Source organism: Pieris brassicae, chromosome 4 (genome assembly GCF_905147105.1).
Source record: "Pieris brassicae chromosome 4, ilPieBrab1.1, whole genome shotgun sequence".
Taxonomy (NCBI): domain Eukaryota; kingdom Metazoa; phylum Arthropoda; class Insecta; order Lepidoptera; family Pieridae; genus Pieris; species Pieris brassicae.
Window position 1 is genome coordinate 1,187,954 of NC_059668.1, and position 16,426 is coordinate 1,204,379.

A 16,426-nucleotide genomic window follows, 5' to 3' on the forward strand; every position below is an offset into this window, starting at 1 on the left:
ACAAAAGTATATAATTGTGAGTACATTATGTCATATATTTAACCAACACATAGTTCATATGACCGACGCCACGACGGTTTTCTAAATTACATGTACTTATTTATTGTAAATAGTTGTCTGGCGCACACCATGGTCTGGTGCCGCCCGGCCCTAATCATAGAGAAAGGACTTGGATGCCCTCGTAACATTGACCGCTCTCTAGAAAGAGATTGATGGGTCCAAATACTTTCATAATTATTTTTTTTTTATTGTCTCCCTCACACGCCCCCTATAACTCGAACGCTCAGTCCAATCTCTATGAACACATTCACTAATGTTTACGTATATTTTGACATTCTCATCCGTTATCGTCCATGTATCATGTATCTTAGGTGCGAAAGCTCATCGTACTCCAATAATTCAACTGGAAATTATTTGGTGTAAATTGGATTACGGAACTAAGACCTTAAACTTCAAGTCAAAGGTGGTCCCGTGCTGGGCCGCGGTTGTTGCTGGCCACTCTAGTTTACACTAGTAGTCCATATCTGGAGGTGCCAGTCTAAGGATCACAGCTGGGCTGCGCCAGGCCGCCGACCGACGCCAGTTGCCCGTACGCAGCCCTCGAGGCGATGTTTACCACATTGTAATACTCCCGGGCCCTGTTTGTGAAGTGTAAATGGTGACGTGTGCGCGACTGCAATGAGTTGTCCTCTGTAATAGAGATGTACTTTTTGTAACAAATCGTGTGTTTTATTTATTTCAACCCCATTAGTTAGCTTATGAATAGTTTTTGAAAATTTTATTATCAACTATCGCAGGAACAACAATTATTATGAAGCCAAAAGCTTATCTTGGTGTTCGTATTTTAGTTGACTGATTGAGTTTCATAATTAGCATCTCCTTCATTAATTTATTAATTGATTTTGTGTTGAAAGTATTTGTACTTTGATATAATGGGTTGATCGTAAATTGCTCCCAAATTTCTCTTAATATGTTTTTTTATAAAATGTATTGACTGCCAATTTTAAATTTTTAAACTATTTTATGAATTACAAAAGGGTTGATTACGTCATCTGTGGATTATATTATGTGAATTAATAACTCTGTAATTATATAAACAGATGTTAGAACATTCGGCCTTAACGTAGAAGTTGGTTGGAGAAAAGTGGGTCGTGATACCTTATTTGGGTATGACAAATCCTCTAGAATTTCAATCACTCTGTAATGAATGTTCCAGAAAGTCTTTGACATGAACTTCTCTATTAAAAAAAAATTCGTAGTAGCATGTAATAAAGCCGTGGTTCTGAGATCACAAACTCCCCAATGGGGCTGGCATATTCTTGCGTTAAGCAAACTTGTTTTTTTGCTCTAATTCGTTAAATGCCAAATACATTGAATAGTCAACATAAAACACGCTGGATTTTCTCGATGTTTACGACCAGTTTACAAACGAGTGCTACAAACGCATTTAAAAATACATTAGTGCATAGCCCAAACACTTAATTGCGCCTTAAATATGGGCCTCGTGTCCTATTGGGAGGATATTTTTTTTTACGAATAATGACGATTCGGGAATGAGTATACGCCACGGAACAGCGGCGAGGCATGGCCAGTAAGCCAGTACGGCGGCGTACGTTCCCACACACGGCCGCCTCATACATAACATTCGCAGAAGGAACCGACTGCCCGTGGTGAGTTAAATCTTTTAAACATACACATTTTTAATTACGATAAATATTGAGGTATTTATTTATTGAAATTTAATACGGTAAATTATTTTGATGGCATTGTAAGTCATATTTTTTATTGTTCATTATTTTATTGTGTAACTATTTCAAATTTAATCCCTAAAATGGATAAACAGGTTCCTGGAATGTATCCTTAACCTTCTTGTAGTGTTGCTTATTTCGTTTTTGGCACACCAATTTTGATCTCAGACTCATAATAAGATTATTGTTTAACATTGATTCAATAACAAATAATATATATTCATGACATACCTTTTTATGATTAATAGTTGTTTTATATATATTGCTTGCTACGGTGGCAGTGCGAAAAAAAATTAAACCCGAAAGTACAGTAAATAAAACAATAATAGTAAAAACTATCTAACGTTATTTTTTTTCCTAACAAATTGAGACATTTTGACGTTGACGTTTTTAGTTTTGGTTTAATTATAGGTGCTAGGCTGTTGACTGACAGCAACGGCATTAATTTAAATCCATAACGTTTACTAACTTACCCTAAAAAATAAATATATATATACTACAACACAGGTTTGGTATAGTTATAACAATTTATTGTATCCTAAATTAACAATAACCCAATTGTATGGTGACACAGAAATTTTTTTATTATCATATAAGCGGGGTCACCGCAGCTATCAACGGACACCAGATAACTTGGCTTCCGTCCGTGCAAACCATGTTTTGCACGATTAAGGCTAGCCTCATTTTAAAATATCTAACAAAAAGAATTGAGCTATCCCCGAAATCTCTCGCTTTCGTGAACTTTACATTATTTTGTTTAAAGATCTTGAATAATTAAAAAAAATATATTATGTTGATTGTTCATAATGCTTAGTTCATTCGTATAGTTCATTTGGGTTTTCTTTTACTGAATTATTTTATATACACGGGGTCCTCAACACAAAGTGATAATAAGTATGACGCAATTGTCTTTTGTTTTTTCGACGTAGTTTCGATTTTTTTTTATTTTCTAAAGCTGGAATTCTCTTTTTAAAAAATCTTCCTGATTCCTTCTAAAACCTTGGACCGCCACACTACTGTCATTCTGTTCAAATCGATAGCCCCTGAGGTGTTCACAATTCAAAGCCAGCTTCTTCAATTGCAGTCATCGCAACTTTGTTATTTCTCTTGTCCAAAGTTGCCTTAAAAGTGCTTTCAGGATTAAGGTGGCCAGCCTTTGGCAGTCTCAGAATAACCAGACCACGTTTTTACTTGCAGTACTGTTTTTAGTTATAGGTAGTACTGATTTTAGTTTTTAGTCATAAGAAGCGAGCTAAACATTAATTTTGTTGCAAACCGATATCCCCGTTTGCCCCCTATTTTATAAAAAAAACCCTTTGTGAAAGTCTATGCGCGTATGAAATATTTCTGAACACTGCCACTTTTTTCATACTCCAATAGTTTGTTCCTTTCAAGTCTTAATTTACCAGCTCCGTATTCCAACAGATATTTTTTCTTAAGGCGCGGACTTAAATTTTACACATTTTTAAAAACACGTTTAATGCCTTGTGTTTTTAAAAACCAAAGAGTTTGCTTTTTTTATTCCTGCCAGCATTTATTTATTTTATTTCCAAGTATAATGTATCGAATTATCAATATTCGTTAAACAGCATTCGTATTTCTCTATTTGAAAATGGAAAACAATTTATTTTTAAATATAAAAAAGTTTTGCTATGTGTCTCTAGTCTGTGTCTATTAACCAGTAATTCTAAAATAATATTGGCTTAAAGGTCTCGTTACCAGGCCATAAAATTATTTAAAAAAAAATCTAAAATAATATTCTAAACATTGTCTTGAAGTTTTAACGCCTTCATAACGAATCTTGATGTAGTACTATTCAATACTGCTATATTCTATTTTATGTCTTGACCTGCCGTAACTAAAATCGGGATTTCGAAATGGTTCTGCTCATACCATTTTACAGTGTACATAGTACAGTAAACGAGTGTTACAGGATGCTGTTTGCGATCGTAAAGTTTACGAGTTTCGCCTAAACATCGCCAGGCGACACAGATTGAGAGGTGGCAGGTTATCGTTGGTTTCATAAATAATTTCGATCTATTTAAAAATGTTAACACAATCTTTGTAGGTTACGAGATTATGGCTCTGTTAAGTAAACAACGTAACGATGAAAATTAATTATTTTTGTTCAAAGAACTTGTGAAAGTTAAAACACAAGTTGAAATAATGGTATTTCCGTGAAACTTCATTATGTAGTTGATTTATTAACCTATATCGATAAATAAAATGAGGTGTACAGTGGTATTAGACGGTGACTTTCAATAATTATCGGATCTTTATAAATTTATTATAAATCGTCTTTTCCTTAAGACATTGAACGTTACGATGTCGAGTTAACGCTGATAAGTAATTTAAGTTGAACCTAATTTACTTACAAGTATATTTAACATAAGAAAGTGTCTATTAACACTACTTACAGTCTCTATTTAGGGGACGACACTCCATTCTTGTGTTCAATTTTATCACTTATAAGAAGTTCAAATGCTTTGCCCTTTTCAATCTTCTCACTAGACCCGTATGGTCATGAAGGTAAAATAACTTTGAGATTCACACCGTACATAAATAATAATTGACGTCGTAAATAAACAATACAAATAAGAAATATTATAGAGACGGCTAAATAGTTTTTTTATATACATTTTTAGCTTAGTCCCCGACTATATTGTCGTTGGAAGTATTAAGTAGCTTATGTATATGTATGATTTAAGTACTTACTTCTGTTAACAACATAAGCTTTTGTTCACCAATATCTCTTTAAAGTTGTCTCTGTTACGTTAATTCCCATAATTTGTTTGGTATTGTACCTGTCGTAGCTTTGGACATAGATACGGTTATATTAATAAAAGGAGTCCTAATTCCTTTATATAATCTTTCGTCTACAAACTTAAAAATATAATATTGCAATCATTGAGTATGTAACATCGACCGTTTTGTTTAAACGATTCGCCAGATGATCGCGTGTCTGCAAACATCATTAAAGCCCGCCTCGAAATTCAATTCATTTAAAAAAAAACTTATTTGTCTATAGACATATTTGTTTTTAATTTTGAACTCATTTGAGACCTTATTTTGAAACTTTTCTGAATAATCCTCAATATCCGTTGACGCTTAAAATTGTGTATAGAGGATATTAAAGTCGCTATTACTATCTGAAGTCACGTAGCCTCTGTGAAGGATTGTATAGGCTTACGGGGTTAGTTGGAGCTTAGTCCCGTTTCTGAAGCTTAGGGTCTATTTTTCGAATGCCACTATTAATTCATACGTTATTTCTACATGTCGTAAGTTACCATTTACTATGGAAAAGTGGAACTGGCTCTCAAACGCATTTTATACAACTCTTTTTTTATGCAATAGGGGTCAAAGGGGCAGGAGGCTCATCTGATGTTAAGTGACACCGCCCATGGACACTCACATTGCTAGAAGGCTAGCAAGGGTGTTGCCGGCCTTTTAAGAATAAAGAAAGGCAACCAAAACTGAAACTTTTCTTCTACACCTTGATGGTCATGATAAAAGCCTCTTTGTTAATAAGATAGAACGCCTTCAGCGGTTTACATAGTGTTAGCGGTAGTTGATTTAGTTCTTAGGGTATGAAATTAAACACTTCAATGATGACTTAATTCACTATAATTTACTTCACTGATTTTACGTGAACTGTATAACTTCAAACTTGTATAATTAACTCTTTTATAATCACAACTCCCTCCTCCGACTCGACCATCCCGCTACGGGGAGATGGTCGAGTCAATTCGTAAACAACCGAACGAGTCAAATGAATAACTATTGCACATGCGCACTTGTAGCAAGATTCTTAAGAATATGTTTCATAAAAATGTTTAGAATTTAATTAAATAAATATTAGAAGCTAACAATAGTATAAGAAATTATTTCTAACGTGCTGAAGCCTCAAGTCGAGCACAAAAAGAAGAAAATTTATTGTTTTGCCATCTGACAGAAAGGTTGTATATCAAAGCGCGCTATAACTATGATTGCGTTGTGTCTCATTCGCCGAACGCATATACGCATATAGAAATCAGATAAATTTATATGCCATTCAATAATTGAAACGGCCTGCAAGACTGCACGGTTGTATCATCAATAACTTGATGTCATGGAATCAAATTGCGAGGTGACCGCATATTTGGGTCAATAGAAACAAATAGCATTCGTTACATTCAATTATCAATCTTTATTACGCCATACGGCTCGGACGAAACAACCTCTTTCAAAAAACAAATATAGTTTATTCAATAGCTATTTTTAATAGTTATACAGTTAAACACACAGTTACTAAAGCATATAAAGGAAACAAAAAAAAGTTTATATTAACGTTTTTCTGTTGTTATTCAATTTAAGATAAACAAACAAAAAACCACCAAAGTACGTCTAGTAAAGCATTTTATACAGTGCATTGTTTGCCACATGCGCATTACCGTACACAATTAATGCTGTTAGAGTTTAGTAGAAAACCAGTAAACGTAAATTTGGGACAGTAATAAAATGCATGACATCATATAACATTCTTGGTTTTTGAAATAGAGTTATACAAATCTAATGATATATTTATTTTATATCGTACACTGAATCATAAAGCGCATTTGCGGTCATATTACGCTGAGTGTCGGAAACATGATAGTTCAGGTCAGTCGGGTAACTCGAGGGACAGTGAACTTGTGAGAGCGATGCCCTCAGTCAGTGCTGATTCTCAAAGAAATAATAATTATAGAAAAATGTTATCTCCGTAGCTTAGGAGACAATGGTAATAAATTTTTGTTACGCCCGTTGTACGTTAAAATATCTTCTCGCATCCCTAGATACGGGACACGAACGTGAATACATTCGACATTCTGTGGCGATTCTTCGAAACGTGCTTTTCCTCGCGGCTTAACTATGACGCATTCATGACATTTGGAAATCGGAGCTCACAAACGCTGTGTGTTAAAAAAACTTTGAGATAACATTGTTTTATGCAAATAGATTTATACTTATTGGATACAAGCTGACCCCGCGAACTTTATTCCGCCTTAGAAGCAATAAATAAGAAAATATTGTATTTAATTAAGTTAAATTTAAAAAGAAATGAAGTATGTTAATGTTCTTTGTGTCTTTTTTGGTTAGGTATTTTGGTGCCTAGGCTGCTCTTCAGTGAAGTACATTGCTATAGACGACATTTTTGTTTTATTATTAAATAAACGGCTAGACTGATGCTGACGGCTTGATGATGAGACTTTGTGATACAACGTTTTATGACACCGCCCTCGGAAATAAGATAAAAAGTATCCAATATCCGTCTCCTGGTTCTAAGCTAGATCTCCCCACCAATTATCAGCCGTTCTTGTGTTATATATAGTGTAACAAACACGATTATTTGTATGGATTATGGAGTCCTCGTCACAATTTTTTAGGTTGTATCAAAATGCAAAACGGATTTCTGTACAATTTTTAACAATAGATAGTGTAATTTCTAACAGGCTCTGATATCTAGTATATGGTTATCTACATTGACCAAACTAGAGTGGTTTTTTTTAAAGGGTTGCTAAAATTCTAGAAATTTCCACGCGACCCAAGCTGCGGTCGGAAGATAGTTGGTTATAAACATCATATAAACAGATAAAAACCATACGTCCACACAGTTTTGTATCTTTAAATTAACTAAAAGCTAGGGCTAGCTTTCGTCAATGTTTCCTTTTTCTAATATTCAAGTAGGTGATCAACCCTGTGCCAGCAAGGCGTCGTGGTTTTGGGTCTAAGGCACGCCAGATTCACGATGTTTTCCTTCGACTTAAGAGCAACTGTTAAATGCGCACAAAGTTCATTCACAGTCGAAGCTGAACCCCCTAGGGGGTCCTAGTCCTACTTGTCCAATACAAAATTTGTGATTACAATTTTTAATTACAGGTGACATAATGAAGGGCCAACTATTTTTCCTGGCCGTGTTGATCGCCGCATTTTGCTCCACGGAAGCTGTGGTAAGTTAATATATTGTTAACTTGGTGGACGGAGGTTAAAGGTTCTGATTCATCGTTTATTAAAACCTAAACAAAACAATCAAATATACAGTATTTACAATTTTCTTAACCTACATAGTAATAATTAAAAATTAATGAAAAGAAAATTAAAAGTTAACGATGGCAACATTTCCTCGCTGTATTGCAACACTTAATCGTTGGGCGAGGAAAGCACCAGATCAGGGGCTAGATTTATTATTATCATAATTTATTAATTTAACATGTGATGAGGTTCATGAAGTACAGAACTGGACGATTTAAAAGACTGGCGGAGAGTTAAGTTCTCTATTATATACCTAAGAATATACTAGTATATTCTAGAAGGGCGTAGCCTTCACCTGAGAACTGCCAGTATACGTTAATTTAGAACCATATTTCCTAATGTTCAGAAGTTAAGTTACCTGTATGAAAAAATGATATTTTGATTTGCAAAGGGCTGCGTACAGTACAATCGCCTGCAAAAGCGTTTTTATATCACAATATACTTCCTTAGTCTAAGTCTAGTAAAAGCTTTTTTCATTTGTTCAACGTGTTCCGTTTTAGCGGCGGCGACACCGGCGCCTGCGCACTACAACGACAACAGAGCCGGCGATGTTTGCCGCAGCGCGGCTTTTCCCACCAGCCCTTCATCGCACTGACACAGAGGCTGAACACATTGAACTGGCAATGGCTGAAAAGCTCGATGAGAGGCGCTTCCAGGTAAGTTTTAATTATTCAGCTTCACAGCTCAATTCTTTGGTTTATTTTATTTCTTAAGGTTAATCATTCTACTATTCAAGGTTATTAATCCTCAGGTACTAGATTCGGTTGTCGGATAGAATTGTTTCAGTTTGTAAAACAAAATTGATTTATTTCCTGTTTTTTACAGTAAGTTATTACTAATAAAATAGAAAACATAATATAAAAATTAAGCTAAAAATGTAAGATAACAAAACCAAACCAAAAACATTTATAAATAAACCTTTTATAACTAATTATAAATAATGCAATGCCATTGCGCAACTTAGTATATCCGTCTCACAACCAATAATATTTAGGGTGCGCAAGACGCGGGTCTCTTGAGTAAATTTTTACGCGCTCGAGGCACTGCAAGCAATTGCGACTGGTTACCACACCGAGTGTGGTTATTTGGCACACGCAATCCCAGTGTCTCCAACATTTCCCTATTATGTATCTTACCTAAGGACCTTGAAAATATATAATGTGATAGTAAGGTCCTCCTTACCCCTATGTTGATGTATCCTAAAATGAAGTCATCTACATGTCAAGTGAATTTCGTATATGAAATATAAAACAAGAACGTATTTTTTTGTAACATGTCTTCTCTGTCCATTAACTAGTTTTCCTGTGGCACCATAATAATGATAATTCGCATTACATAGTAAATAATAAATATATAATATATTTACGCCCATAGGAAGCTGAAAAAGCACGCGTTAATGAGCTGATGAATGGGGATTCGAATGAGGAGGCAGACAACGAAGTCTTCATGGATGGTATTTATGTTCTTTTCTATGGTTTTCTCCTCACTCATAATGTGTAAATTTTAGTGTCTTCAATTAAGACAGACTTTATAGTCGTAGTAATAATTGTGTTTGTGTGTGTGCAGATCCTTGCCTGAAAGTGCACTGCAGCGCTGGCCGCGTGTGCGAGATCGACGAACATGGAGACGCTGTATGCAACTGTATCAAAGAGTGTCCCTATGAGACAGACTCACGCCGAAAGGTTCGCATTACATAGTAAATAATTTATTACATAAACACATTATGATTCAAATTTAATCTCTATACAAGTCCAAATATTTTGTTTTGTTAAAAATATATTTTGTGTTGCGTAAATTTTTCTACATATCTATTTTATAAGACAATTGACGCGTTCCAAAACGCGGGAAAAATATCACCTGTCCAATTGCACCCTTGAAACGAATCTTCCTTCTCTTTCTGTCAAATTGTGTTTACGCTGTGATAAAAATAAACAAACGAATACTTTTACTGTACCATGTTAGGTTTTCATTAGTTTCATTCATATGTCCTATATAATATTTTATATACAGGTGTGCACTCAAAGCAACGAGACCTGGACATCCGATTGCGAAGTATACCGTCAGCGTTGTCTCTGCTTAGACGGCTCCGAGCTCTGCCGTGGCCCACAATACCACCACGTACAGATTGAATACTATGGAGAATGCCGTGAAATGCCCGTATGTATATAGCCATGATACAATCTTACTTCAAATTGTCGCATGTGTAAGCTTAACCTAAATCTGTAACATTTAATTATACAGAATGTCATATTAATTAACGTAAAACTGAAATCGGGTTATAGGGCAGGTAGCGGTTAACGCTTTAAGTAACGTAGCGGCGAACGTATTTTTAAGAATAGTCTTATTTATAAAAGTAAATAAATTTTATACATACTGTGATGTCCTATTGAAAATAGTGATACCATAGTTGGCAATATTAAAAATATGATGTTTTTAGTTGAAATTCCTCAGTGTATAACACTTTCTAAATAAATTTTCTGGGGTTAGCCACTGCCCTATCGCATCTTTCGACTTCGATTTGACTTTTTATGGGACCTCTTTCATGTATATAGGAGTGCACAGAGAGCGAAATGGCCGACTTCCCGCGTCGTATGCGTGACTGGTTATTCAACATAATGCGTGACATGGCCGAGAGGCGCGAGTTGCCAGCACACTTCATGCGCATGGAAAGAGAGGCCGAATCTAACCTCACCCGCCGGTGGACCAATGCTGCTATTTGGAAGTGGTGTGACCTTGACACACATGACAATGACAGGTGAGATTACCTGTCAATACTCAAATTATCAGTTTATTGACAATGAAAGAAAATTCAAGTTAAACAGTACAACTACCCTTATCTCGAGTTCTCAGTTACTCCATATACTACTTTTTTTTCCTTTCTTGGCCTGCACGGTTTGTGTACACTACTTAAATTCTAATATTGTTTGAAATGTTGCCAGAATTATTTATAAAAATGGTTAATTAATTAATATTATAAAACTTAGCCATACAAACGGTGCCAAATATATTATTAAAATGTTTAACATATTTTTTTTACATTTATTATGGATTCACGGGTTTCAGAAATGAGGGGATTGCCATATCTCAAAAACTACTGAAGCTATTTTAAAACTCTCATCGTTCAAAATAGTAATATGATACAAGTTAGTTACAACAAGTTCGAGGACACTTGTAAACATACACTTACGAAACTTAGGACACATGTTTGTAGTTAGTTATGCACGAGCATAGTGTTTGTATAATGTCAATATTGATCATAAAATAAATTTACGAAACTTAGGACACATGTTTGTAGTTAGTTATGCACGAGCATAGTGTTTGTATAATGTCAATATTGATCATAAAATAAATTTACGAAACTTAGGACACATGTTTGTAGTTAGTTATGCACGAGCATAGTGTTTGTATAATGTCAATATTGATCATAAAATAAATTTACGAAACTTAGGACACATGTTTGTAGTTAGTTATGCACGAGCATAGTGTTTGTATAATGTCAATATTGATCATAAAATAAATTTACGAAACTTAGGACACATGTTTGTAGTTAGTTATGCACGAGCATAGTGTTTGTATAATGTCAATATTGATCATAAAATAAATTTACGAAACTTAGGACACATGTCTGGACGCAAAAATAGATCATCATACTTAAATATTATCTAATTATAACAATATCTTATTAATGCAACTGATAATCTCCTTTTTGAAGATGCTTAATAAAAACATTTTGCAGATTTGTCTCCCGTCACGAATTGTTCCCAATCCGTGCTCCACTGATGGCTTTGGAGCACTGCATCGCACCTTTCCTCGATCTTTGTGATGAAGACACTGATCACCGCATCACATTGGCCGAATGGGGGAAGTGTCTTCAGCTCGATGAGGTAATTATTATGACAATTTTTTTATGTATATATAAAAATCACTACGATGCTCTACTAATCGATTTTATTTAGTCTCGTCTGTAGAGTACAGTTTTAATAAATACATAATGGATTTGATAATATTCAGTTCGCGCTAAGACCCGTACCTGAATTTTAACCTTAATCCTTCCTGCAGAATGCTGTTGTCCCTTACTAAAATGTTAATTGTCAATCAAACATAATACGAGGAACAAACAAGGATAAAATAAATACCTAAAGTGACGGTTAAATGCGATTTAATTCGGTCTGTGCCTTCCTAATCGCAACGATAAATTAACTCGATAAATCTATTTTAAATTATACAATACTCGCATATATAGAATTCATCTAAATATAACATTATTTTGCAGTACGAGTTGGAAGATCGGTGTGACGAGATTTCTGATGACGCAGTGTAGTCTATGACACTGAATCTTAGTCTAGTTCTAACTTCCCTAGTCTCAACATCTACGTTTCTATCAACGAATCAACTGAAACCACATGATGTGGTTTTCTAAGCCTCTGTGATTATGGAACCAAATATTGAAAAGGATACACAATTATCTAATATTTTTGTTAAGCAACTTTAATCAAATAAAATAATATGCTATTATAATGTTTTTTATTTATTAATCATGTTTTGTCTATAACGTTTCTGTCTTATCTTTGAAAATGAATAATATTATAATTGTGTTTAAAATATGTCAAACGAACTATGCAACTTGGCCCAGTGAATTCACAACGGATTTATAAAAGCAAAGGCAGTTAAAGTTTTTTTTAGCATCTGATCAACTATGAAATAAAATAAAAGATATAGGCTTCATATGTCTGTAAAACTGATCAGTTTAAAAGTCACGTGTGCTTTGGAATAAAGAAAATTAAGAATTTAAAATAATGGTAGTACAAGTACGTAGTTATGCACGAGCATAGTGTTTGTATAATGTCAATATTGATCGTAAGATAAATTTATTATTATTAAGAGCATAATAATAACAATGTCTTCTAATGAAGGGATAGAAACGCACTAAATTCTTAGTCTACTAAGTCACCATATCCTAGCCATTTGTTTTCTGATGCTAGCCTAATTTTGCGGTAGCTTTGATAATAATATATAAAAAGTCGCAACAAGTAACACAACAATTTTAATTCAAAATATTGCAAATCCCCATATTTTATTATATTCGTTTTAGTTCAAGGGCTGCACATAAAAGGGGACATCAAATAAATAAGATTATCTCGATAACTTAACCTAAATATCGATTGAAATCCTCTAAAGTTTATATTGTTCACTCGGATTGAGAGGTAATTGCATACAAATTATATACAAATTGCTTCTTGAATGTACTTGAATGGATTTTATACTTAAAATAGTATACAATTTTGTTGATGGTGTATTATATCCCTTTGATGTTTCAGTTATCGCCATGCTTGGAGTTTATAATTAGTTTGTTGGTTGGATTCGAGGGTCATTATAAATTGTATGGATTCTAGCGTTTAGTTGCGCAAAAAATATGTCCTGTATACATTAGTCCTTTAAATGTCCTCTCTAAATGAAATTATATAAAAATCCCATCCACCACCCACCCTTAAAAAAAGACATCATGATTTCCCCTTAATTTGGGTGGAAAATCCTTAAGTTGGTATCACTGCTTACGTACCCACCTATGCTCAATACTGCGGCTGCTGAAAGATTAAAAGTATGTAATTGTCAATGTCACATTATAAAATGGACGCGTGACGGACAATAGTTTTATGGGATTTACCGCCGTGGGCTTGGCAGCACTGTGCATATTTGCTCACGCCATTTTGAAAGATAGCTTTAGCGCGCGAAACGATCTAATTGGTCTGTGCTACTACGTTATTTCCGTTAAGACGTTTTGGTTGGCCAACCCCAACAATTCATCAAATAAACGCGGCACTGCCATCTTTATTGTGTCGATTTGGATTTTGGCTTGGCGCCTTCCTGTTGGTTTCTCTCGGTAGTAGTGATAGTGTGTTACACGTTACAAAATGGTGAGTTTTCAAGATTTTGTGAAAAATAGTGTGTGTGGTGCGGGTTTTTTAACGTGATTCTCTAGAGAATTGTGTGGTACATCTACTGGTGAAGTTTCAGCGTCGTACGACCAAATTTAATAGGATTTTTCTTAATTTTTAGGCTGGAGGTAAAGCTGGTAAGGACTCTGGCAAAGCTAAAGCAAAAGCTGTCTCAAGATCAGCAAGGGCTGGATTACAGGTATGTTGTATAGTAATTTTAATTTATTTTACGATTTTACCAATGGTTTTTTTGAGAATATTTTTTCAGTATTTCATTATTGATAAAATTAAAAGTACGTATGACCAATCCAGTATGGCGGATTGTAGTTGAAATGAAATCGATGACAACAAAGCTGAAAATCAAATGTTTTTTAGTTTCCAGTAGGCAGAATTCATCGGCATTTAAAAAATAGAACTACAAGTCATGGACGCGTTGGAGCCACGGCTGCGGTTTACTCGGCCGCTATTCTCGAATATCTTACAGCAGAGGTGAGTGACGCCTAACCAATATGGCGACTGCGCGTATTTACATTCGATTAGGAAAAGTTTGGCTTTTTCTAGAAAGTTTTCTTGTAAGCTTACATTAGAAAAAACATTTAATAAGTTCTTAAGTTATAAATAAACAATAGTTTGATATCTCGAACAATAATAAGATGAAATGAGTTTTGGCGGGAAATTGTGTAATTACTACGAAATGGTTACTTTAATTTATTTATCAATACAATTCATGATTTTATAGTCTTTCTTCCCAATATTTTTGTTTTGGTATCCAAATACATTACATAAATAGGAGTCATTGTGAACCCCACAGATATTTTCATGAATTTCACTCACACTAGTTTTATTATTATGGTTATGAAGTAAATCTTTTTTGTCTGCTGCTGTAGGTGTTGGAGTTGGCTGGCAATGCATCAAAGGATCTAAAAGTGAAGCGTATTACACCTCGGCATTTGCAGTTGGCCATCAGAGGAGATGAGGAGTTAGACAGTCTTATCAAAGCAACCATTGCCGGAGGTGGTGTCATCCCTCATATTCACAAATCTCTCATTGGCAAAAAGGGTGGTCCTGGAGCACCAGTCTAATGAAGGTATTCATATTGTATAATATTCAAAATTCCAAGCATATATCAATTGAAATATAGTTTGCTGAAAAACTACATTGTGTCCATCTTTATTAATTAAAATTACCTTGTTTTATGCCTATAGTTATCTGGTTGAACATGTTACTGTATTGAGTCAATTTTGATATATCTACATTATTGTGCTTGTTACAGATACAAGGAAGATAATATTCACAAGCACTTGTCGCTGGGTTAACAATCATTATCATTGTAAATTTGGTCAAGCAGTGGCTATTATGGCTAAATTAGTTTTAAGATTAGTGACGTTGGGGAGTGCAGTGACACAATTGTCTGGACTTATTAGTTATAAGCCATAGAATATTTAGGATAAGGAGATTTAAATAGTAATTAATTGTGTAAGTTAAGGGTTTCACATTCTCTGTTCTTTAGGAGAAATATTACATCATAGTGTTACACAATTGACGCGGGATACCGCCATTAATTTTGTTTATGTAATTCAATTCTCCACATTTTGTTAATTGCTCTAAGCTTTTGTAATTGTAATTTGCAGCATTTTATGTTTGTGTAACAAATTGAATAAGCAATGATAAATAGTTTGTAATTTCGTATTATGAAACTGTTACAAATTGTAAAAAATGTATTTTGACCTTTAAAATATATTGGACGTAAAATTTGCTGTTTTATATTTCTATGACCAAACATAATAACCAACAATAAAGTGGGAAAATTAATTAATTCAACATAAAAATGTGTATTTATATTTTACTTAATATCTAACCAAAATAAAAATTTCATAAATATGCATGCATCCACCAAATATAATACCTGCATAAACTAATGAATGAATGTGATGTTAATACATACATATTTTTAATTTAAAGTTGGCGCGCGCGCCCTTATTAAACAAATGTGCTTGCTTAAATTCTATATGGCAAACCAGACTTATCAAAGAATGAAAGCAATAATTGCTCTAAATTATTTAGATTATTTTAGATTGGCTTACAAATTAGCTGAATAGGTTAGTGTAATTTATCAATAAATTTAATATATATTAATAAATCGATGTCCTTCATCTGAGTTCCCCAAACTTTTTTGTGTCGTAGACCCCTTGCCATGTTTTTCCGTGTTGGGTAGACCCCCTACTTACCTGATATTGATTTCCTGTAAATTTCTAACTGTAGTGAAGTTTAGTGTTAAAAACACATGTTAATTTATACATATATTCATTGAATTTAAATTAAAACAACTCAAAATAAAATGTTGTATCTGTTATGTAGAATATACGTAACATTAAATAAACTAAAAATAATATAAGCAATAAGTCAATATTTTTAGTGAGAAGGATGAACCTGATATTATAAGATAGTATGATGTATGTAAATAGGTACTATCAGTGTATGTGTTGAGATCCACTATCGTGGACCCCCAAATTTTTTTTCGCTGACGTAGACCCCTTGCAGGTTGTCATAGACCTAGGGGTCGATATAGACCACTTTGGTAATCACTGCCCTACATAATTAAATTTTATTGTTTAAAATTCTATGATGATTAAATTATGTTTGCTCCGCATTACATATTAGTTCCTAACCGCACGCTACTATAATTTTTAACGT

At 34.0% G+C, this 16,426-nt stretch overlaps 2 protein-coding genes across 2 annotated transcripts; both read left to right on the forward strand.

The window, feature by feature from the left end:
• The first annotated feature begins 1,562 nt into the window (after window positions 1–1,562).
• LOC123708802 (SPARC) lies at window positions 1,563–12,311 on the forward strand. Its single transcript, XM_045659697.1, has 9 exons — window positions 1,563–1,670; window positions 7,644–7,714; window positions 8,297–8,452; window positions 9,171–9,249; window positions 9,363–9,478; window positions 9,807–9,953; window positions 10,349–10,551; window positions 11,533–11,680; window positions 12,070–12,311. The coding sequence occupies exons 2-9, from the start codon at window positions 7,652–7,654 to the stop codon at window positions 12,115–12,117; spliced, it is 960 nt and encodes a 319-aa protein (XP_045515653.1). The 5' UTR covers window positions 1,563–1,670; window positions 7,644–7,651; the 3' UTR covers window positions 12,118–12,311.
• A 1,251-nt stretch (window positions 12,312–13,562) lies between these two features.
• LOC123708944 (histone H2A.V) lies at window positions 13,563–15,486 on the forward strand. Its single transcript, XM_045659983.1, has 5 exons — window positions 13,563–13,711; window positions 13,854–13,931; window positions 14,108–14,221; window positions 14,620–14,819; window positions 15,006–15,486. Exons 1-4 carry the CDS (start codon window positions 13,709–13,711, stop codon window positions 14,812–14,814), a joined length of 390 nt encoding a protein of 129 aa, XP_045515939.1. The 5' UTR covers window positions 13,563–13,708; the 3' UTR covers window positions 14,815–14,819; window positions 15,006–15,486.
• Window positions 15,487–16,426: the final 940 nt, after the last annotated feature.